Below are 24,365 nucleotides of genomic sequence, written 5' to 3'. Positions count from 1 at the left end.
CACTCCAGCATATTTAATTCCCAGTGAAATGAAAAGCTGGTCACTCTAATGAAACCAAATCCCAAGAATCCAAAGCAAATCAGAGGTCACCTGTGAACAGGCTATAAGATAGTAAGATTGCAAAACTGTCTTTTTATCATTGCCATTTTGCTGGCAAGTCTCTGAAGCAGAAGTGGAGACTTAATTTCTCCGTTGGCACACAAAAGTCCTATAACCACAACACTATCTGATCTCATACACAGCATTATGTTGGCTCAGTGTCAAAACTGCACCCAAGTAGGTAGTGCTTAAACTGTTCTGGTGAAATCACACTTGCCATAGGAAGAGAGTCCTGCTCTGCTCCACCCCTTCTTTGCATAAAAGCTGAGCTGACAGTCATTTACATTGCCAAACACAGTTATGAGCTTCAAGAATAATTATGCTACTAATTTTCCTAGATAGTTTTGAGATTTCAATACTTATACATATGACATGAACTCATGATACCACACTTGTGTTATGATTTAAATTCTGAGAAATCATAAAATTATCCAGCAAAAACAGCTTTGAAAAGTCCATAGTTACCATTGCAATTTCATGCATTTTTGACAAAATTTTGCTAGAGATGTCTGTGCATCTTGTCTCATATTTGAGCCTCCCATATTTACCAGGCCTAAGCCAAAATGTGTGGATGCAGATTCACACATTCTAAAAGCACAGATGAATTCAGATACAAAGATCAGGTCATCTTCACTTTTACTTAGATTTACAATGCCAGATTTTTGAACTAAAGGTATACATGTACCTGTAAGTCTTTTTGGTCTTTTTTGTTTTCTAGAGTAGGTGTCCTCGTCACAAAGTCATTCAGAGTACTGTGGGAAAATCAATTCACTCTAAGTTAGTAATTGGACAGGTCTACTCCACGCATCTATAAGCCTTCTCTCTTATGCAGTACCTGAGAAGAAGAAAGTGTCCAGGAGGAGCTAAATTCAACTGCACAGACTCTTTGAGAAGTCCTAACAAGGACTGGAAGTTCTCCTGCAAGGCTGAAACAGGCAATCTGCCAAAAAAACCAATACCAAATCACACCCAAGTCTGAAGATAGAGTTAAGGAAAAAACAAAACCCAACATATATAGGTAACTTGGTGGCTTAAAAGCTTCCATCAATATCAGCCCTTTAGATCCTGCCCTGTGCTAACTGATCCAACAATGTGGTATAAATATCCAGCAGCACAGGCAATATGCATACACCACTAAATGCTAGCAGCACATGCAGTATGCCAGCCAGCACTGTAAGAGGGCTGAGTCTTCAGGGACAAGAAAAGGAATAGTTTAGCTAACCACTCCACTGCATGCCAGCTTACTTATCTCCATAGCTTATTCCATACAGTATATTGTGCAGTCTGATATATCCCAAGGCTTCCATTTGAGAAAAGCCAAGTACGTGAAGAAGAGTTTTGACCAAAAGGAGTATTTCCAACCAACTGCCTGACCCACTACATGTCCGGCACAGACTGCAGCCATAGCAGTTCTATGAAATTTGAAAGTTCCCTATCCATTCATCTGGCAACACAGAACAGATAAGGAGAAAGATCCTAAGAAATTATACAAGTGTCTTGCTAATGAGATGCCTAAAGTATGTTGCTCTATTGGTACGCAATAAGGCTTTCAGACTGGCATTATCAACAGATCAATGGAACATAACGTCATAGCCCTGTTATTTTGTGTCTATCTGTTACTTAACAAAGAAGTGGCAATAACCGTTTCCTACGTAAAGGTGTCCTGTGATACAGTGACACAAAGATCAAAGTAAAGCAGAAATAGTGATGCTAGCTGTTATCTTAACTGGAGTCAAACAGAAAATTCTCTTTTATAATGGCTGAATTACCTTTGAATGAAAGCATAACTGAACTGCAGCACTGGAATATCTACAAGAGAAGATTTCTGAAAAATAAAAGCAAAACTGCCATTATTTGCCATTCAGAAAAAACCAGAAGGTCCAAGCTGTTGAATGTGTTCAATGGTTAACACACCCTTCTTCGAAGCCCCTTGTACTCCAACAGGTGACCAACTATGATAAAATGATCTACACAGCAGTATGAGGGAATTCAGAGCTTTAAGAGAGGACCCTAGTTCAGAAGCACTCACATTATTTTGCATTATCTGCTACAGTTTATTCAGAGCTGTAGGAGCTCATACAATGGTGTGCACAGTAGCAAAACTGGTTTCCTTGTAAACCAAGTGGAAAGTGGAAGACTCAATGTGAAGTATTTTTAACTGTTCAGATAAGGGTAGAAAGACAGAAATGTATTGCTGAGCTGTGTATCTGCAGCAGCTTTATGAAAATTGTCAGCATCTTCAGTTCTGGAGGACCCCACGCATTTTCATTACCAGCAACTTCTCCAGCAAAATATTCTGAAGAACTTACACTGATGGATAACACCACAGAAACACACATTCTGAAAAACATAACTTACTGAAAGTAAAAGAGAATCACACACTTAAAAAGAAAAACACCAAACCCCAACTTTCCTTCTAATATTTAGAAAACACATTAGAATAGACCCAGAATAGAATATATTAAAAAAAAAAGGAATTATCTTCATGGTTACCTCTTCTCCCTTGATTTGTGATGGTTTCTTGACTACCTCTTTGACTAGATGTAATATAGTGTCAATTTTCAATGTCTTAAGTGCACATATTAAATCCACAAGAATAAGCTGAGATGCACTAGCCACTGGAAGAATCTGACAAAACAAAAAACACACCCCTCAGAAGAATGTACCAGGCAAAATATGAAGCTGAAAAAACAGCTTTTTGTGTAAATATTCAAATATCAATACTTATACAAAATGTAAATTGAACAAGTTAAATCAAGCATGCGACAATTTTTCACACACAAATCTTCTCCCAACACCTTCATGAAAACAACTTCATTATGCTCAGATGAAAGCAGAAAACAAAGAGGTGTTCTGCTCAGAATAAATGCTTAGTTCCAGGGAATACCACAACTCTAACGTTTCTCTGGAAATGGAGCTGATTCAAGGTCTTTGAAATATAATTGGCAAGTTACAATCCCAAGTGTACAAGTATTGAATAAAGAAAATGGCTATTACTATCAGATTTAAACCGTCACACCATCCTTTTTATTTCATTATTTATTTAGGTTTAATTGTAGTCCTGATGCTTTGTGTAATTATGTATAAATGAGTGTTTCAGATTTTTCAGTGGCTTACCACTGTCACAGATAAAAAACCCCAAAGAATCTATAAACAAGCCCAGAGTTTAGAACTGATAATATAAATGTAACATTTGCCTTTACACTGGAAAACTAAGGGTGCCTTTCTTTAGTTTCACCTTGATTTTACTTTGATTCCTATGAGGTTTCTTGCTATTCCATACTGCTGCAATTGCTGCCATCATCTGGATTCCAAGTTGTGCTGTCAATGGATTCATGAAGTCAAGTATTTTAGTTCTTAATGTCTATAGAGGGGAAAAAAATAACCATGAATGCTAAACTTTGTAAGGCAAAGACTATCTCAGTTTGTAAAACATTCTTTCTTTTCCCAAGATGTTCAGAAATACACAACAAAAAAATCTTTCATATGCTTGGCAGTCAGATTAGTTTTGATTATTTATTTATGAGTTAGTGTATCCTTATTACAGATGGAAGTTAAATTTGTTGGAAAACATATTGCAAAATAGAAAAAGTAACTTCTTGTGTTACATTCTCTCTTCTCCTACAGATATTTTTCACTACTATGATTTATCAATATCCACAGAAGAAGGGAAAAGTCTAGTATTTTTATTCCTTCAGGTACATGTTCTACTGCCTGCAGACAGTTCACAGGTGGTTAGCTCTACAGCAGCTATTAACAGAAGCTCACAGAAAAATCAAAACATTAAACAGATCAGGTAAGGGTGCAGAGGGGCAAAAAGAACAGCAAAGACAATCTAATTTTATAGGTAAGTACTGTGCAAGTCTGTAGCTGATAAGAGTTCTTAAAAAATTCTTTGTAGCCCATTATCGTTCTGGGAATGGCAAAACTATTCCTAAGAACTCTATGTGAAATGCACTGGTGATGGAGGGAATGATAAGGATGATGAGATACACAGCAGTTTAAAAGAACTCCTACTTTGGTTGCTTTAAAGTAGACTGAAGAAGAGCCTTTAGTTGTTCCAAAGAAGTCAGTTGGTCTTTTCTGAGAGTCTTCCCTCTTTATAACACTCCAAAGAAGGGACATGGTATTAATAATGCGAGGCAATTCTTCCAAAATGGCATTCCTAGCATTTCTCAGGTTTGCAGGTTCAGCTAAACATGATGACTAGAAAAAACAAATATGAATGTTAAAATACATTATATTATGCACTACAGAGTGACTGCTCTTATTCTATACTTACGAGAATTATAGCCAATTTAATTCAACAATTCTATTTCTGATATATACTGCTGCCATCAGTCTACTGAATTTGCTGTTCACTATTCTGGCACAGAAAGAGTTAATTTGTCTAGGAAATTACTTGGATAATATCCTCTTCTGACAAATGTTATAGGAATTAAAATTGTAGAGAACGTATCAGCATGTTATCAACTCAAAAGAAAATAGAAGGCTTTGCTAACAACAGAGCAACTGTAGACACAATACACAGGACTAGTATTTGTGCGACCAAGATCATCATGAACATCATCTGCTTAAAATTAACTTCCCTGTCTTCAAATAAAAAGAAATTAAAGTTGAGTCCCCCCTCCCTTACACTTTTACTTAGTTCACTTCTTTAAGGTTATCTTCTTGTACGACAGCTACTTTACTACTTATATTCACCTCTGAATGAAAAAGGGATGCATACTTTGAAGAACTGGTGCCAAAGCATCAAGGGAGTGGTAGGCATTAAGCACTTACCTTTTTAGTTTGATTAGGGTGATCCAGAAGGCAGAAGTGACCAATGGTTGTCAGACCTTCCAAAAGGGTTAGTGGGTAATCAGGTGTAACATTTTCTCTTTTAGAAGTTAAGCTGCGGGGTGGGTGGGGAGGGAAGGGAAAAAACCCAGTTAACAGGCCAAGTGGTATTTCCTTGATTAAAAATTCCAGTAGAAGTAGAAATCTGTTTCTGCTCAACAGTTAAATAGAACATTGGAATGACCAGACAGGAATATCAAAACAAAGGATTCAGAAACTATGCTTGGACAACCCCATTTCCCTGTCTAGATCTTTCAGAATATTATTTCCCACCTGACCATAAATCTTTAGTGTTCAATTGTTTTTCCCTACTCCTTTCACTTACTGCCTGTTCTGAACAGTATTACTGTATTTTTCTTCTCCAGGGTGTCTCTCCTCAATTAGTCCTCCAAAATCCTCAGTCTTGTCAAAACTCGGAACTTTTTACTTGGATGGCAGGCAGAGGGGGACAGGGAATATCACTGCTGCTGGTCATTCTTGCTGCTGGTCACCTTTCTTCCCCAACTGCAGCGAGCCCTGCTGCAACAATAGTGCTTCCACCTCACCTGGGCTCAATGGACAGATGCCTGCATGTGCAGCAGAGTTTGAGGATCAAACTCTGGGAGTCACAATGCTAGACCAGTAATTTACTATGCACTGCTCTGTAGTACGGGGAACTTTTCTGCATAACAACCCCCAAACTGCAGACTCTTACCTTGCAGATGCTTTTGCAGATGTCTTCACAGCTTCATTTTCATACTGTTTGACAAGCTCATCCAGGTTTTTACATATCTGTACAACAAATGGTGCCACAGTCCAGCCTAAGGACTTCCCAAAATAGGGCAGGGAACACGTGACTAAGCCTACCCAAGTGGGATGCATCCCATAGCCATACTCTGGTTGCAAACCTCTAACCACAGCAGAGACAAATAATCCCTGTGAAGTTATTGGGTGTGGATAGACATATTGCATTGCACCAATAGCCTGCTGGAAATTAAGAGCCTGCTGCCATTCCTTAGAGAGATCTGGCTGATTCTCCTGTTCCTCATGAGTCTGTCCAAGGTGGTGCTCCAAGACAATCAATACCTGCAAGAGCTTCAGCAACTCAATCTGGAGTGGGTGCTCGCTCCATATTTGATCGTGCCCAAAATTGATTAGGCTCTCTTCAAAGAGTTCTTCAGTAACATTAACTCCATCTGCCATAAGCAATTCATACCGTTTCTGACTTGTGTACATAGATGCAGACAAAGAAAGAAGAACAAACTCCTGAATTTTGCATCTTCCTAGCAAACTGTGTATGAACTCTACATTCTTATTCTCTGCTGCCTTTGCCATGGTAGCTAGCTGGGTCATCATTCTGATCAGGACTTCCACACTTTTTACCTGAACATCTCTGTTGCCAAGCACGTCTCTGTGTGTGACCTTCAAGTAGCATGGATAATACGAGCGCAGAAAACTGAGACAGAGGTAAGTGAGCAATTCTATTAGCAGAGAATGGGGACACATGGTTGGCGACTGGGTCTGAAGCTTGCCATAAAAACTCTGCCCTACAAGAGCTTCCTGATGACGAGCTAATAGATTGTAAATAAGATTCAAATGTGCTGTGGAGCTGGTATCCATGCTTGTACTAGCTACAGCTTCAATAAATTCTTTAGGGTTTGTTTTAAGCACTGCCTCCAGAACAGAAAAAGCATACAATACTCTCTTAGAATCATAAGGCTGCAAATATAGCAGCATGTGTTTAAACAGTGCCTCAATCATCTCCTGTTTTTCCTTCTGTTGCTTAAGCAACCTAGAATGGGTAATTTCCTGGAGCTCCAAGTCCACCTCTTCATCACTTGACAAAGACTCTGACGCTTGAGTCCTCTCAGAGTCAGCACGCACAAGGTTTAGCGCTGCACTGGATTTGGAGCTTTCAGGAAGAAATGCAGTAAGCAAACTCACATGGTTTGTGGTCTCTTTGCCATCAGTTGCAGCACTCTCATTGTCCTCATTGCTCACTTCTTGCAGCTCCAGAGAAGGAGAAAAAGAGGATGTATTTTCACTGTCATGGCCTGTGCTGGTGTCTGTTGATTCTGTGTGCTCACTACTGTCTTGGTCACCACCTGCTTCCTGTGAAGTTACTGGATTACAAGAGCCATTGTTTTCAGACTGTTTGGTTTTTAACTCCGGCTTCTCTGGATCTTTTTCCACTTCTGCCCAAATTGCTTCTCTATCGACGGTAGTAAACTGGCTCAATGGAAGGTTTTCCTCAGAATTGCTCTCAGAGATGCCAGACTCTTTCAAAGAGGCCTTTTTCTTGCAAAGCCAATCATGTATATCTTCTGGAAAAAAAAATATTATTTTTTTCCCCCAAAAGAACACATAATTGTCTTTTTCACACATAGAATCATAGAACAGTTTGGGTTGGAAGGGACCTTTATAGGTCATCTAGTCCACACAACATGCTTTAATTTTGAATCAATCGTTGTAAGAAAAAAAAAGGTTAAAAAGCTACTCTGCTCTAGTCTCGTATTAATTGTAACAAGTAAAGCTAAACCCCCCCCGGGTTAAGGCAAGAATTCTTTTTTTTAAAGTGGTAGAGCAGTCCTAATTTACTGTAAGTGCAAGAGAATAGGATCAAAATATAAAGCACATACCGTTTCTCTTATGCTATGACTCCCTAGATGTGACAATTTTTTTTATGCTTCCTAAGCATAAAATGTTTGCTGAGATCACAAGGGAAATAAGAAGGATAGCAACAGAGGGATTCTTACTTTTTTATTTTAAAATGTATTATTTTTTTAAGAGCTAATGTTTTACTTGATCACATGCTGTGGAACAAGGAAGGAATATATTAGCCCTGTGTTTGTATAGCATCTAATAAACAGGTCCCTTTGGATGCTATAAATGTCTGCCATCTAACTATTTGCCAGTCAAGACAGACAATCAATTATGCAAGCAGACAGCTATGTTAACAGTAATGAGACAGACAGGTGACACAGAAGTTTCTTTACACAAAACTGCTGGACACTTCTCCACTGTCTTCCAGCTGTGCTCCAGGAAACAACCTTGGCTACTTGGGCCAAACGGTGCATTGTCTCATACCCTTACCACTCCCAGCAATCCCAGCCTGAACAGACTTCTCAACAATCCCAAACCTGAAGAGACTGCCAGCCTTCATGGGACTCTCTGCACTTGGAGCAAACCCTGGCTCCATACCTATCTCAGTCTTCCTCAGCTGCTCCTGACAGGTCTCTGTCACACTTGTCTGTTCCACATTTGACACACACATCATATGTGGTTCACAATGTTCTTATTATGGGTCTTAAAATGGACATCTTCCAGCTGTCAAATTTAGCCTGTCAAGGTAAAGAGTCCCTGCCAAATTCCTAAATTTGGGTGACTGGAGGTCATCTTTAATTGCAGACACCTCTCTTTGCTTCTACATCCTAGCTCTGGGAAACCTAAGACATACGCCACAAGGGCTCAGGTCTCCTCTTGAATCAAGACAGATCTTTGGACAAAGACATTTTAATTTTCTGAAGCCAGCAGAATTAAGTGGGGGTTTTGTGTGGTATGCCCTAAACAGCAAGATGTTCCTCACAACCTGTCTGATTATTTTAACGTGATGCCGAGGGAATCATTAACTAATATTCTGAACAAAGAAACTGGTATGAAGGTGCATGGTGTGCTGGGGCAAGACTGAGTGGAGAGAGTAAGATCTGCCTGTCCATCCTGCCTACTGGAACAGTTCCTGGACTGACACAGTCACCAAACTGCTCCTGGATTTCATTTGGTTGCAGACCTAGTTTTGCTCAAGAAGGGATCTGGTGAACAGTGAACACACATGCAGTGTGGATCATCTGGGAATGGCAAAGACGAGTGTGGGACAAGAACCCAAAGCAAAGCAGGGAGCAATCCAAACCAACAGCGTAGGTGCAGCCACCAGAAAATGATCATCAGGCCTTCAACTAGCATGACTTACTCCTGAACTCTGTTTTAAGAATCACTGTAGGTGCTTGGATAATGAGGAGTCTGTGGAACTGAAGCAAGAGAGCTCACGGTAATAGGATGCCATTGCATTTCAGAGACTAGCTTCAGCAGGTGTTCAGGAGTATGCAATGCTATGTTAGCACTTATAGTTTCAGTCCAAGAACAGTTTTACCTGCTGAATTTTTCTGTTTGATGTAGTGGATGGACGTGCGCTGTGTCTTAGGATGAAGCAGCAGCAGCAGGACTGGTTCAAGAATCCGTGCAACATCATTAAGTGAAAGAGCACGGATCAGCCAGCCCTGTGCTGCAGCACCAATTGCGCCATCTGAACAATTGAGACTGTCCAGTACCACAAACAGAGACCTGAGTGGAGAAATCAGAACGAAGAAGTACAATTGAAATCCCTAAAAAAAGTTAATGCAAACAACAAAATAGTGGCAGGGAACAGACACAGTGCATGTTCAAGTAGGCACCAGCCAACGGCTCATGTCTACTAAAAACAACTTGATCATGCATATTTTCCTGAGCTGAGCTCAAGTACACATGCATTTGTACAAGCAAGGCCATACATATACTCACAGTCTAGAAGAGCAGCATATTTTAAAGTGCTTTCACGTACTTATTTAGAAAGACTTTTAATGCTTTTGTTTCATTTTATACAAAGGTTATAGTCTCAAAAATAGGAAGTAGAACTATTATTTTTTTCTTTGCACAAGTACCTGGTTCTGTTTCCTTTGGGAAAAAATCTAACCCACTCCAAGATAAAAAACATCTGCTATGCAGGAACTTGTCCGCAAGCTACTCTTCATACATGAAGCTCTTTCTATTTTTACAGAAATTTCCTTCACACAAAGAAGTGCACCATGCACACAGAATGCTTTGCAAAGGTAATAGTGCAAGGAAGTTGAAGATCTTCCTTTTGCTCATTTTTTGCTCCCTCTACAGAGAACTTTTTCCCACCTCAGAAAAAAGAATAGAATAAAGCATGATATAGTAAATATATAAATGTAAGTCCAAGCCAGTGGAAATGGAAAATACCTATCAAAGGACCGATTGTGAGAAGTCACTCTGCTGCCTTGGATCTCTCTGGTCAGATGCCACATGACAGAGAATCTGAACAGTGCTTCCAGCCTTGTCCCCTTTGCAAGGAAACAAGACAGATACATATTTTTTGCAGCATTTATCTCCAAGAAAGTTTTAGTGATTTTTAAACCTCTAGCAGAACAACCATTATTGTATAGATGACTGCTAATCCTTCTCAGGTAGCTTGAGAGCATTTTTCTGTTTTGCAATAGACTAAACCAAAATGCCATTTATCTATGAATGCACAGCCAAAACTCAACAGCCACTGGGTTTGTAGGAGCAAAAAACCAGATATGCCAATACACAAAAAATGTATTTCAAGACTCCTGTGTATAAACATTTTAGTCTTGGCTTGATGTTAGGGAGGTTTAAAAGCTGGATGACAAACAGGAAGACATTGTTATACTCGGTAGTGTTTATTACTGGTAATTTTGTTCAAAAGATTTTAAAAGATTTCCAAACTTTTAAGTTTCAAAATTGCAAGAGGAAAGATACGAAACCAACACCAAAGACTGAAGGTGGCTGGTTTAAGTTTTATTGTGCAAGGCATTTCTCACAAATATGCTGTAAGTTATTAAAGAACTGTTCTGTCATTAAACTAAGTAATAAAATAATTAGTAACTGACTCACTTAAAATACTGCTTACTTATTATGAGAACTAAATAATAAGGTGGACACAGGGTCAACATTATGTTGACATACACTTACAAGGTAATAAAGTCTTTTGTTGGAATATGAAGTTTACAGAATCAACACAAAATAAAATTATTTTAGAGTTACTGGTGGAGCTGGCTTAGGTTGAAAATACTGTCAAAACCTGTAAGTTTTTAGATACTACATGATATGGGATGAAACTAAAAAAGCTTTGGCATTGATAGAACTTGTATCCAAGGATTAATTTTAGCAGTAATCCCATGATGAACAAATCCCAGGGAATTGTAAAGGCATGGACAGAGTCTGTCAGACTCCTGGAAGACAGAGGGACCATGGGAGTGAAGAAGCGGGGTAGAAAGGAACTGGAGGGAGTCTGGGAAGCACTGCAACAACTCTACAGTGATGAAGAGGCTTCCATAACTACAGGACTTACTTTATCACGATCCAAAAGTGCATGGCAGATAATGTCTTCACAGATATTTGCCGATGGTGCCAAGCAGTGCAACCTGTAGAACAGTTCCACACAAGCAATGTGATGCTCCCGTGTCTCTTTGTTTAGCTGATTCCAGAGGACACAGGCTACTTTCTAGGGAAAAAATAATAAATGAATAAATAAATAAATATTAAAGTGCCATTTCTTCCCTGACTTACAAGCTTATTGCATAAATGTCCTCTATTACCAAAAGGGATTTCCAAATTGTCTTAGTTTAGCAAAGAGTAAGAATTCAGGTCATACACTCAGACTTAAAAGGAATGCAACTTTCCTACCCTAGTAGGACAGGTAATTCAAATGTACGTGCACCAGAAATGAAGAAAAGCATTTCTGCTTTCATTTTCTGAGTCAAAACTTAACAGACTGTACATGTGTCAGGCACAGCAATTGGAAACACAGTTATTAAGAAAACAATCTTGGAACCAATGCTGATACCAACACCAATATCAATAAATGGTCAGGAGAAGGAAAGCATCTTTGAAACATACATACTCTAAATGAGGAGGATGGATTGTTTTCAGTTTTATTCACCCACTAACATTTTCTCTTATTAGAGTGGTATCAGTTGTCTAAAGTGTAGCTTTCAACTAATGAAACCAAACCCTTCAAGTCAGAAATCAACTATAGCTACCCACCAGGAATTTGGACACAAAAACAACTAGCAACTTGAAAATAACCTGCTGCTTTTGAACATCCTGCTGGGAAGCACACATATAAGCATGCAATTGCTTTCAAATGCTTGTCGAAGCAAAACTCAGTAGTGGGTCATTCTAACACAAACATGCTGCTCCCGAACATCCATGCAAATAACATTTCCTTTCCTACCCCATCCTTAGAGGTTCAGTGTAGCTAGGCAGTAAAAAAGAAAAAGAAAATTGACACCTGGTAGAAATCTGTTTTCTCTGAGATGATCTTTAGAACTTCAGGAGCAATGGGAGGAAGGGTGACCATCTGTAGCTTTCCAAAGAAGGGGTTGTGGCCAGACACTTTGTACCGCTTCATTCTGTCTTCTATCACAAGCGCCAGTGACTGGGAATGGTTGATCACCTCCAGCAGCGTGAAGATGGACACGTTCTGAACATAGCAGTCATTCACACAACAGCATACTGTCATTAAGGACTTCAGCCACAGAGGGAAGCCGGCATCACAACCTCCTTAGAAAGTAAGTGAGAAAAAAGACTTTGAATAATCTCAAGGTTATGGTTGAGTTTCCAAGAATTCTTTAATCAAGCTCACAGGACCAAGATACAAAAATGACTGCCCAAATCCAACTGTCATGCTATTATGAAGTTCCTTACTTCAGAAGGGACTTGATTCAAAGCAAGTTATATTCTTTCTCCTATTTCTCCAGGCAGAAAGCTCTTGCAGGACCTCAGTAACCCAGTAACTAGTGGATTTCTGCTTTCCAGTTTATGCTTATTCACAACTAGTTTTTCCAGCTGCTATTTTCCAGTTGTTATTGTCAAAAACAACAGTAGAGGTCTGCTGATCCAAGGATGCTCTTTCAGGTAGCATTGAGGCATGTAATTTCAGCCACCATGAAGAACACAAGGAACAGATATGGCTAACATCAAGTCAAGCCATATTTCCAAGTGAATAATCAGACCAAGTTTTATTAAGGCTTGACTGGAGACAGTCTGAAGTATGAGTTCACACCTCTGGCTTCAAAACCAAATGTTGTAACTGCTTTACTACCACAACAAAATGTCCACTCTTCCTTCTTCACATCAGACAAATTTTGTATCAAATTCAACCCAGACCTTCATTATCAGAGGTTCTCTCCTTTTGACTTTAAACTTTACTGTATTCTCCAGGGTGTGCAGTTGAAAAGAATTTTGAAAGTAAACTTCTATAATCATATAATCATAGGATATTTCAAAGAAACACAATTATGAAAGCAAAACTTCTAAGTTCAGCTATATTGCTGACCATATGCAAGGCAACGCAAATATGCAAAAGTGTTCATGTCAAGCAGACAGCTCACCTATGCAGATGATGGGCATATCATCACTTCGCTAAGGAAGACAGCAGAAATTTGTACTGAGGTGAGGAAGATTTTCCAGATTCCCACTTCTCCATTCACTACAAACTTATCCTGTCAACTACTTTTCAGGCCAATAACTGCTCCTGCTAAAGCTGACTAATTAACTTGAATTTCCAGAACAAACAGGCCCCTCCAGCTATACAAGATTATTCTTATTCTTTTCAGCTTACATCAGACTCCTTTGAATTCAGAGGGTTAGGGAAAGACCTGGTTTTGTTTCTATTATGGTTTAGAGAGTTTTCCACCTACACCCATCTTCCTCTAATACATTCTTTTCCTTTTTTCTGGGGGGGTGGGGAGGCATACATGGACAAGGGGTACTGATTTCCTGAAAATGCTGTACCATGCCTCAAGGCTCTATAGGCCAGAAGGTCTCTTCATCCTTTCAGCTACAAGTTTTGTAGTGAAAGCTTTCAAAAGAATGTGGTAAAAAGCTTGGTAAAATTTGTCCCTCAGCTACAAGACATAAAACACATGCTGATGTGAGTAGGTCTTTAATTCGCATGCAGCTTGCCTTCAGCCCTGTCAAAAGGCATTACTACTGGCTCTGGTGACATGTCTTGCAAATAGCCAAGCTCACACTGCTATTTACATCCTCAAATGCTCAAGTTGTCCAGTAAAGGAAACTTTTCTTACCAGGAACCTGAAACAGAGAGAGATACAACTGTTCCATCTCCTCTTCTGAAAGATAGACGGGGAATGTGGTACAATCCAACAAAAGGTGACAAGCCGCAGAGAAAGCTTCCTTGCAGTCACCTCTAAGGGGTCCCAAGACAAGCATCACTTGCTCTAAGTCCCACTCTTCTTCCTCCTTTTCCTTGTGATTACTGGAGTTGCAGTCAGGAGGAAGAGGATTAGAACTCTTGTTCTTGAATGGTGACCCACGAACTGAGAACAAGTCTGAAAGCATTTGTTTAAACTGAGGTACAGTGATTTGCTTTGCATCCCATGGGCTCTTTTTCTTGCTAGCACTTTCAAGTAATCTGTAGCCATTCTCTTTCTTCTCTTTTCCACTCAGATTCATTGCTGACATGCTTTCGTTACTTGTTTCTTGAATTTGCACCCCAAAAATGTATTTACTGGAAAACTTGGCAACCAGCTCTTGGATGCAATACAAAGTCTTCTGAATGCTCCCCCCTTTCTTCCAGACATCATCTCTCTCAAGGGTCACAGTTGGCATCCCCAGGTGCTGAGACAGCTCTGGGGAGGAAGCACTTAGACCAATGCCACTGTCTTCTGACTTCAGGGGAGGGAATGGAGCCTCATCCTCCTCCTGCAGCTCAGATTTAGTCTCCAAGGTTATGTCCACATCTTCCTTTTTCACTGGGCTCTAAAACAGGAATGTTAATGTGGTTAACGTGGCACTGCATAGATAATTTTCAACTATGTAAAACTGCGACAGGCATTGGGGAACAGCAATGACAGAAAAATCCCCTAGTATTTGCAATTTCCAGATACAGATTATTTTTACAAAATCTTGAGACACAGTTATTTGTAAGCAGTTCAGTTCAATTGCATTTAAAACCTAACAGTTGTTTGTATAATCCTCACACCTTGAGTCATCAAACACCAACAGATCCATAGCTACAGATTCCTAGCAAATGGAAATGTTTCCTTAAAATCAAGTCACCACTACAACAGTATTACATGTTAGATTATTTCTAGTCAAATGCATGTATTTGTTCAACTGCAAAACTTCGGCAGGCTGTGCTTGTGTGATTGTTTTATGCCATCTACTCCTCATTCCCTATCATGGTCTCTTGCACACAAAGAATAGCACATTGTGTTAATTAATTGAAAGCCTTGCAGACCTAATGAGCTGTAAAGCTGGACTTGATTTGGCAACTTGAATCTTTAGCAACTGCAGGATGCTGAGTACCTTTTCAAAACCACTAAGATCACATTCTTCTTAAGATGTATGATTATAGCCTCAGTTTCAGACAAGACTATACCCCTTCACTGTCAAATAATTCAACCAAGTCATAACTGAATACTCAGTAACAAGGCATCACATAGCTCTGGAAGGTATCAAGGTAAGTTTCAAAAATCTTTATTGCTGCAGTAATCATCTAGATTTAAGTTAGGAGAACTAGCATGTTAAAATAAGTTATGTCACTAAAAAATTTAAACATTTATGAGTAGTTGAAAAACACCTACCCCATTTCCACTTCCTGTCTCAATGTCCAAATAGGAAGGGGGCATTTGCACTTTGCTCAGCACCTTAAAACAGGTCTTTAAAGCATGAGTGAGTTCTGGTAAACCTAAGAGTTCCATATTTTCCAGGAGACACTGCACCATGTAACTGAGCATCTGTGGAAGATACTGAGTTTGCACTTCAGAGTAGAGTTCCTAAAATAAATAAGAATTGTTTAAAATAGTTGTCACATATTATTCAGCTGTCTAGCAAAACTGATCAATGATTAAGTCCATTCATGAATGGTTAAGCTGTACAAACTTTCTTCAGTGCCATTCATTCTTTCTTCATTCTACATGATGAACCCATGAATCATATGCTAAAAATCTTAGGATAGTCAGCCAGCTACTAAGAGACCAGAAAGTCCCAGGAAATTATATACCCAATGTGGTGGTGTGCTTCCCCCTTCCCACTGCACCCTGACCTAATGATGACTTGACTGTATTCAGCTCAAAGTGGATTTGGGAGTTTGACTTGAGCAGCACACATATCTCACAAAACAGATAACAGATAACTAATGCTGTCTAACAAGAAAACCAAATGATGCACGAGGTGAGGCAGGGGCCTCACAGCCTGGTGTTGCATCAGTGAAGGCCAGGAAGACACCCACATATCTGTTACTGTGAGTCTGTACCGTAAATCACTGTACCTGTACCAAATCCTCCCTGCTCTGTGCTGAACCATCACAGGGCCCACTGACATTCCAGATTTGATACCTCGTTAAGGACAAACTGGCACACAATAACTGACTCAGTCCCACCTCACCATGAGTATAAATCTGGGATTTTAGAATCCTTTTTTTTTGTTGTTTGTTTGGGGTTTTTTATTTTTGAGGACAAAAACTCCAACTACTGGATGGGTCAAGGGGCCTGTATCTCTCACCTCCCCAATCAGGGACACCTCTTTGGTAAGATTTGTGCCTCCGACTACACTGGACGTTACCTAGGACAATATTCTTAACAAAAGCACTGAACTCTTAAGCTCAATTTTTGCAGTAAGTGCATTTATCAACGGTGATTCTGAACTTGATTTATTAAGGTGACGGATATAACATCTATTCTTTCAGCTTTGTGAAACTGTTTCAGTGAAAGTCCCTAAACTGTGCTCTGACAGGTAAATGTTGACACCGATGAGTGGCTGTGCAAATAATCCTTTAGACTTACAAGTTGCTGACCAAGTCTGAGACAAGGATTGGATCTAGCTGCACCTAGACCCCTCTCTGAGAAGGTGTTTAGAAAGCAAGGGGATCTTTTCCGAACCTCGTGACTCAATGGGAAGGCTGTCTCCCCCCACCAGCCACCCATCAGACTCTTAACACAATACCTAAGAAGCAAAATGTACACTTTTTCATTCCTTTGATTAGAATCACCATATTTTAAAATGCAAACAATTTCTATTTTGCTAGGCAATAGCATGGGTAGCCATATATGAAGTCAGCACATAAAACTATACTATACAGAATATAGTATGCATATGCACATGTATGCCAATTTGCCTATTTTCATTTAAGGTAACCACAATACAAGTTATTTTATTTTAAGTTTATTAGAACTTCAAAGCAGTTAACTTCAGGTTGCCTTACCAAAGGAATCACGTCAAGAAGAAACACCAACAGTGTGCAGAGCTCTGAAATTGTGGGAGGAGTGCTAATATTTTCAAGAGGATACATCATCTGTGTGGATTTATTTCTGAATTGAGAGAAACATTATTATGTAAGCTTTTTTTAGTGTCAAAATTCTTGTTACAATAAAAAACCTTCATCAAACCCACCACAAAATACTGAACAGCTAGGTTTTCTGAAGCAGAGTAAAATGAGACTTCTAATACAGCGGGACAAAATATTCTGTCAAAACCACCTAAACTGTAGCTTGTATGTCGGATGCTAAAGTGCTTCTACTTTTCAGACTGAATCTCTATACACAATCTTACTACACTCTTATATTTAGAAAGAGATAAAAAGATAGATATCTTTAGTTTTCTTCAAAAAACACTTGTTCTTCCAAGGAAGACCTCTTCACCTCCCCTCCCACACCTCTTCCTCCTTCAGCTGTCATTTTGAAAGCAATTTCTTTTCTTCTCAGGTTGCAAGTTTCCATCTAATTGTTTACCTGTTTGCAGTCTTGAATTATTTTAGGATGCAACATACATATCTGTCTGATTCTAGCATGTGCTATGTTCTTCTAGAATTAAAATGCTTCAGTAAACATTATTATCTTACACAGATACCTCTTAAGTGGCATTTTTAAGAGGGGCACTATTGTTTAACAACATAAACACCTGAAACAATCTTCAAAACATTTGGTCATGTAATCCCAAAGGAAATCCGTGCTTAAGGATGTGATTAATAAGTTGACTGTTTTGACAATTTCCGAAGCATTCTTGTTCTCTTTGATTGCACTGTGTGAAAGAAAGAAAAAAAAAAAGCAGGGGAAAAAACCCAAACCAGACGTCAGTGAAGATTTTAAGAGCATGCACATCACAGTATTAGCTGATGCATTCTAAAATATTTTCCCCCATTTCTCTACAAGATAAAAGACATTGATTGTTTTAAATCAAGGGCTAAGCTGTTCTGGAATAACTACAGTCTGAGCATCTTTCTCCTAGATGAAAGAAATCAAACCTTGAGCTTTGCAAATCAAAAGGCTAAGAGTTCTGTCACCAGACTGATTGGCCAATATAACTGGATTTAATCAACACCAATCATATGCAGTGTACTTCATTTTCTGCTCTGCTGATCAAAAAGAATTCAAACATGTGCAGGGAAAAAGTTAAGTCATAGGAATATCTCGTCTTCTCTACGGAAGGTCACTTGGTTAAAAACCTAACATTCCTTAAATTGGTTAGATTTCAATAACCTAGCTTAATATAAATGATACAGATTCAGTTCATACTCAAAAAATGGTAACTATACCTTGCAAGTATGTTGCCACTTTGATTGTAGCTGAGTTTGAGATCAGAACCAAGTGCATCTTTGCAATAGGAATAAAAGGCTCTAATAACTTCAAGGAATAGATCACCAACAACCTGTGGCCCTGCAATTGAAGGAAAAAAGAATCCATTAGTTGCACTGAAGCAATTGCTAGGTGGCTCAGTTACAAACTTGTATTGACTTAAATTAGGGCTAGCTAGACTAAAAAAACACAATCACCTAAGTAGGAAGAAAATGCTTATGTGGCTTTTTAAAATGTCAGATTTTCCAGTTAAAATAAAACTAAATATGTAGTTAAATATTTGGGTTTGTTTTAATTCTAGTTAAATACCACCTGTTCCTTTTTGAGGAACTTTTAAAACTGGTACTTGGAAAGCCTGGTTCTACATTACACTTAAGTCACTGCAGTTAGGCACCCACACTGCAATCACTTACAAGTAGGCATAATCATAACCATGAATCTGCAGTTCACATGCCAAAAATAATCCCTGTCTGTATCCATAAGGAAAACAAGCAGGTTTTACAACACACATTTAACATAGTAGCCTTAATTAAATTTTGAGGGACAGAAATCGGAAAAATCAGCAAATTGAGGAAGTTCAAAGGCCTAAATACATAAAAAAATGCATATTTATAAACAGTTTTAAGAAAGTAGTGTAAGTTAGGTGTGTGCTGACAACTGCACCCAGTTTTCAAGGGTCAGCACTTTTTTGTTTTATCTGAAATTGTCTATAGAGGAGGTGAACAAATAATTACAATACTCTAAATATGGAACCATTAAAAAAAAGTAGTGTATAAAGCATTCCAATGAGTGCTTCTAAAAAAGAAAAAAAGTTAAAATTACTAAGAGTAGCAGAAAAGGTCAAAGACTCTTGTTATGTTTTAGTTTGCTACCTTTAATTAAAAATATAGTTGCATTGCTAAATCCATTTCAAAATGAAGTAAAAGTCACGTTGGCTTAAGGCTCAAGAAGTTGTATTTTGTGTGCTGACTGCAACAGAAAGATTACACTGTATAATGCAGTTCAGCTAAATAACCCTTATCTGTAGTTCAGTTTAGCACTGATTGTCAGCCAAATAAAACATACAAAAGGGTAGTATCTGTCATCTACTTGCTAAATTAGATTAATCAATACATTTATAGTGTAACAACCTTATTCTCTTCTTCAGCATTTGTGTCAAGAAATAAAAATGCTTTATATAAAAGAGGCTTTAATCGCAATAGACTTTTTTAAAGAGCCACCAGAAACCAGCTAAAACCAGCAGAAGGAAACATTAGCATCACTGTCTTATAAACAGACTAACAACTGCTCCTACCAAAGTAGCGTTCATTTGTTAGATAAGCAATACAGAATCCTCATTTTTCCTGGCAGTGCTTTGACAATTCTATAACAGGAAATGCGCTTAAAAGGACTTCCCCGACCCATGAAAGAGGATAAGCTTACCAGAAACAGGAGCCTGTAAAGCAAACTGCCACTCAAGCATTTAGCCTCAGTACATGAGCTTTCTTCTAAGTCTACAGGCTTAGTCAACGATAACATTACTCTCTTACCCAGGATAACACCTAAAACAACACTCCCGGATACAGTCAGTCACTAAGACTCTATTGGCTTCTAAGAAATCCCAGTTAACCAGTCCATAGGCTTCTCATAACTGCCAGATACACAAAATATAATTTCAAAGATGTATCTGTACATACATGGTTCTCACAGAATACTATTAAATCCTAAAATTCTGTCAAGTCACTTTGGCTTAGTTTTTTGATGCAGAAAGTAGAACTTCCCCTTTAAAATAAGAGCCGGCAGAGCCTCACCCTTCTGGTGCTGGCAAAGTCATGTACACAACAGGACAGACATGGGACAGGGAAGAGGAGAAATACGTCACAGCTCAGTCAAGTCTCAAACTATAGCTCCCAGAGCAGCATCAGGCCGGCACAAGCCAGCAGTGCTACTGACAGAGGCACCCCTGCCTCCCCACACTCCTAACAGCTTATTTCCAGCTGAAGAAACTGCAGGGAAGCGGTACTTCCCACTTTGGCAGCAGTACCACCATAGGCTACGTGCCCATGGGACCAGAGCGTCTGGGAAAGCAACACCATCACGACAGTCTGGTGCAAGTGTGTAGAAAGGCCTGCAAACACAACCAAGCCCTGGAAACATCGAGGCAAGAGTAGTACCAGTGGTTTTCCAGATAGAAGCCACTTCATAAGACAGAACAGAAAGAGGCCTAACTGTTTTAGCAAATAAGCTCCAAGAGCAAAACATCAAGACTAGGGCAGAAGTGGTTCTTTTTATGTAACCCCTCAGATCGTACTTCCAGGCACAGAAAAGCATTATCCTCACTAGCATACATCCATGCTACAAAGTGGAGTGCTCTGCAGAAGAACCAGAGATAACTTGGAGAGGGTGCTTGCTCCAGAGGACCATTCTGAACCAGGTCCGAGGCAAGGAACACAGCCAGTCGCACACTAATATGCAATGCACACACATTCAGAATTAGGAACAATTGTGCAGGGTGTTGTCTTGAGTCCTACTGTCAAAGGCAATGAACACCAAGTTGTAACAGCCATTAGCAGTTGTAACAGAAATGACAAGCAATAGTACCTATTTCAGGTTTGTCAAGGAGACTAATTAGGATGCGGAAGGGTTTCAAATAAGCTTGATGTTGTTCCTCTGTATCAGACTCTGGGCACTTCTGATGTAAAATTTCAATCAAACTCTAGTAAAAAGAAAACACCAAAATGTTATGTGAAGATGACAGATCGCCATTTTATTAAGACTTGAAGTATTTCTAAATTTGACTTTGTTTAGTACTGACTAAAATTGTACTTCAGCTTTCCATAGAGTAGACAAATCAATGACATCACCGTCTGTACTCAAGAGCTGATCTTATTTAGAGAAGCATTTTTAAATAATTCATGTAGTTCATCAAAGGTGCTTTCACTAGATTCTATTTGCATTGTAAGCACATACAATATTGGGTAAAATACAGCACAGCAGGCATTCAGATAGATGAAAATATAACCACCAAAAGGATGCTATCTTCAGAGACAAAAGGTGAAGGACAAGCCAAGCGGCACAGTGAACAATTCTAGATGCAGTTTGCGCTAACATTTGAAAGGATCCTAGATACATCCGTATACAATGAACACCCACCTCAACCAAAAGATCTTTAGAATATTTTCCAAAGAAATAAATAGCACGGTCTTCAGAAGTTGTTGAGTCTGGAGCAAAAGTACCACCTTTAATATCAGAGCCTACAAGATAAACAGAGGCACTAGGTGTACAGAGAAACACCACAGTACAGAACACTACACATATGTCATTTATACAAACATCTAAATTACACTGCATTTTTAACCTTTGTTATTTCAACACTTTGCTTGAAACTAAATCACATACTGCCCAAGAATGGCCCACATATCACACTTGGAGGCATCAAGATATGCTATACTGAACATAAATCAAAACTCAGGTCAGATCCAGACATGGGGTCAGCAAGGGCAGCCATCATGCAACTCCATGGCTGCAGCTCTTGCCCCATCACTTTTAGCCTCCTCTTATGCCGTTAAAAGGAGAAAGAAGGGGAGAAGCTATAGCTTCTTATAGCCCCTCCTTCACAACTAAGGCCACGTGGGAAAAAAAGAGACAAGTACTTCCAGAGGGCAAGGTTAAAATGGCACTCCACTCCTTTCAGTCCACTGAACCACTTCAGAATGAATTGTAGATGGGACTAGAAATAACTCATCAGATACCCTGTAATTCAGAACAGTGAGATGAATTCACCTCTGAAGTGAAGACTTCTTTGCTAAATGAATGCTTAATTTCATTAAAAATTTACTTAATAAATGCCAACTAAACAACACCTTATTTTATCAATATTATTAACTGCTGAAAAAGTGTATTATTTTTAAATTAAATTTTTTTCCCCCTTAGGTATTCAGAATATTGAATATCACTGTATATTGTACAGTACCGAGCAACCATGCGTATAATCTTCTATTGAGTGACATGTCTCTTCTCAACAATGTCTGTGTAGCTGCTGACAGAATACAGACTAAATCAGTCCTGCGCAACAGAATAGTGCTTTCGTTGCAGTCCTAGGATAAAAACGAACATACTTTAGCTGTTTATGAACACTGAAACAAGTCAAATTGGTAATGAAGGTTGGTTTTTTTAACTTGTAATATTAATGTTTTGGAAAAAAAGACAGCAAAGTATCAACAACAAAATATTCTGTATATTAAAAATCTCAAGAAAGGCACTCTGACACAATTGTGATAATTTCTGTATTTCAGTTAAGCTAAAAATATTAAAGACTTCATTATGCTATGCCTTAAGACTTAAAATTTCTTGCTGCTTTCAAAATACTGACTATAACACTAGGTAAGTTAGAAGAGGATGGGAAACAACCCATTTCAAGCAACATTTTCTCTCCTAGTCTTTAAAAGCAGTATCTTTGTTTAGTGCAGACAGTTCCAAACGCTGAAATCCTACTTGAAAAAGGAGCGTGAGTTTTTTCCATATGCAGTTTCTCAGGCCTGAATTTAAGCCCATTCCAAATATCATGCAATATTCACTGCAAAAGCATGTCTTCATTTGAAGCTGTAAGGAGTCTGAGAAGCAGCAGTCTCCTCTACTATTAAAACTGATGGGGGGAAAACAAACTGCAAAACCTGTTCATTGATTTCGAAGGCACAAAATTCAGACATTTGGCAATAACAGAGGTAGGAGCTGGATTGGTTTCACAGAAGACACCTTCCCACACAAAGCGTGCATGCAACAACACCAAAGTAATCTTGTTACCAAAGCTGTATAAAACGGGAAGAAGAAGAGAATCGCTTCTAGAGTGTTTCTTTGCACAAGGACATTTGAATCCAATACTGATACACACAAAGACTTTATCTGTAGAAGGAAAAGAAAAACACAGTGGTGTTTTATTTCATGATAACATTTAAACTACAATCACTATTAATGATCACAAGAAGGAAAGAAAGCAAATTGGTTATATCTGAACCTTAAAAATAAGAGGATAATTACCCAGCCATTTAACTCTGCCCCCAACATGAGTTAAAAAACAGTTTTGTGGAATGCTGTTAAAAGAATTGTTAACACTTTGCTACAATGATTGTTGGCTTTGTAATGATACAGAATGTCATAGTGTGGCATCAGTAGCCATCAGGCAGAATGTGAAGCCTCACAAAATGCTGACACTAAAGCATTCCAACTAGCATTAGTTATTCTTCACTCAATTTAACATAAATTACTACCTACTGAAGATTTCCATTTTACTGAAAAAAGATACTAAATTTCAGAATTGTCTTCCAAAACAGAACACACTTTGAGAAATCCACATTAAACATTGTATGTACTGTATTATTGAAAAGCTAGTCTTCAACCTTAAATGACAATTCAGAACAAGTAGACCAAAGATGCCAGATTTATCTTCTGATTTGATACAGTCAGTCTTTTAAGGCTGTATGCAGTACCAATTTCCAAAAACTGCAGAAGCTTCGAAAGACTTGCATTCTGCAGGCTAACCAAAATCTGTATAGGAGGTTCTCTGCTATATTTCAGGTAAGATGCTCCCATGAAGTAACCACATTAAGCAATTCCAGTGTGGACTTTTCAGCTTCTCTTTCTCTCTCTCCAAAACATTTTTAAGAGCATGTCACTCTAATACAGAGAAGGCACAGTTTGCTACTAGGCTGGTATTACGGTAAATAAAACTGTTCTATGAGGAGTGTCATGAACTTACCGTGAGCTTATAATCTGTGCCAAGCATGTACTTCTGCTGTTTTCCAGACAGCTCTCTGTTGATATGACTGACAACAAAAAGAGAAGCTGGTAGCCTAATGGATGGGCTGACCAATACACTGCCCCAGAGTGCTCCATAGAACACTTCTTGGCCCATCAGTAAGGAGAGCTTCACAAGCAGAGCATCTGTTCTGTATGGAAACATAGTTGACGTGAGAAAAATAGATTTTTGTTAGTTCAGTTTTGTACCATAAAAAGGCATACACAGAATCAGCACTGTAGTTGACATAATTTATTTGATTTCCTCATCTTTGTATTATC

At 38.8% G+C, this 24,365-nt stretch overlaps 1 protein-coding gene across 2 annotated transcripts in view; it reads right to left on the bottom strand.

Annotated features, from left to right (window-relative positions):
• DOP1B (DOP1 leucine zipper like protein B) overlaps window positions 1-24,365 on the bottom strand; it is a 52,014-nt gene that overhangs the window by 11,902 nt on the left and 15,747 nt on the right. Inside the window, exons 5-26 of one of the 2 annotated variants that reach the window (XM_040585044.1) lie at window positions 24,046-24,235; window positions 23,094-23,192; window positions 22,264-22,387; window positions 21,444-21,544; window positions 20,892-21,006; window positions 18,272-18,392; window positions 17,638-17,757; window positions 16,943-17,048; window positions 15,324-15,515; window positions 13,803-14,496; window positions 12,005-12,276; window positions 11,063-11,215; window positions 9,931-10,031; window positions 9,065-9,255; window positions 5,633-7,241; window positions 4,882-4,993; window positions 4,117-4,305; window positions 3,338-3,463; window positions 2,593-2,727; window positions 1,869-1,924; window positions 935-1,039; window positions 785-851 (exon numbers count right to left, since the gene is read on the bottom strand). In XM_040585044.1, coding sequence (XP_040440978.1) covers window positions 785-851; window positions 935-1,039; window positions 1,869-1,924; window positions 2,593-2,727; window positions 3,338-3,463; window positions 4,117-4,305; window positions 4,882-4,993; window positions 5,633-7,241; window positions 9,065-9,255; window positions 9,931-10,031; window positions 11,063-11,215; window positions 12,005-12,276; window positions 13,803-14,496; window positions 15,324-15,515; window positions 16,943-17,048; window positions 17,638-17,757; window positions 18,272-18,392; window positions 20,892-21,006; window positions 21,444-21,544; window positions 22,264-22,387; window positions 23,094-23,192; window positions 24,046-24,235 — 4,978 coding nt within the window. The remainder of the gene's footprint in view (window positions 1-784; window positions 852-934; window positions 1,040-1,868; window positions 1,925-2,592; window positions 2,728-3,337; window positions 3,464-4,116; window positions 4,306-4,881; window positions 4,994-5,632; window positions 7,242-9,064; window positions 9,256-9,930; window positions 10,032-11,062; window positions 11,216-12,004; window positions 12,277-13,802; window positions 14,497-15,323; window positions 15,516-16,942; window positions 17,049-17,637; window positions 17,758-18,271; window positions 18,393-20,891; window positions 21,007-21,443; window positions 21,545-22,263; window positions 22,388-23,093; window positions 23,193-24,045; window positions 24,236-24,365) is intronic. The other variant, XM_040585045.1, reaches the window with a different exon arrangement.

Source organism: Falco naumanni, chromosome 2 (assembly GCF_017639655.2).
Source record: "Falco naumanni isolate bFalNau1 chromosome 2, bFalNau1.pat, whole genome shotgun sequence".
Taxonomy (NCBI): Eukaryota; Metazoa; Chordata; class Aves; order Falconiformes; family Falconidae; genus Falco; species Falco naumanni.
Note: the sequence above shows the minus strand (reverse complement) of the source record. Positions and strands in the feature narration are given on the sequence as shown.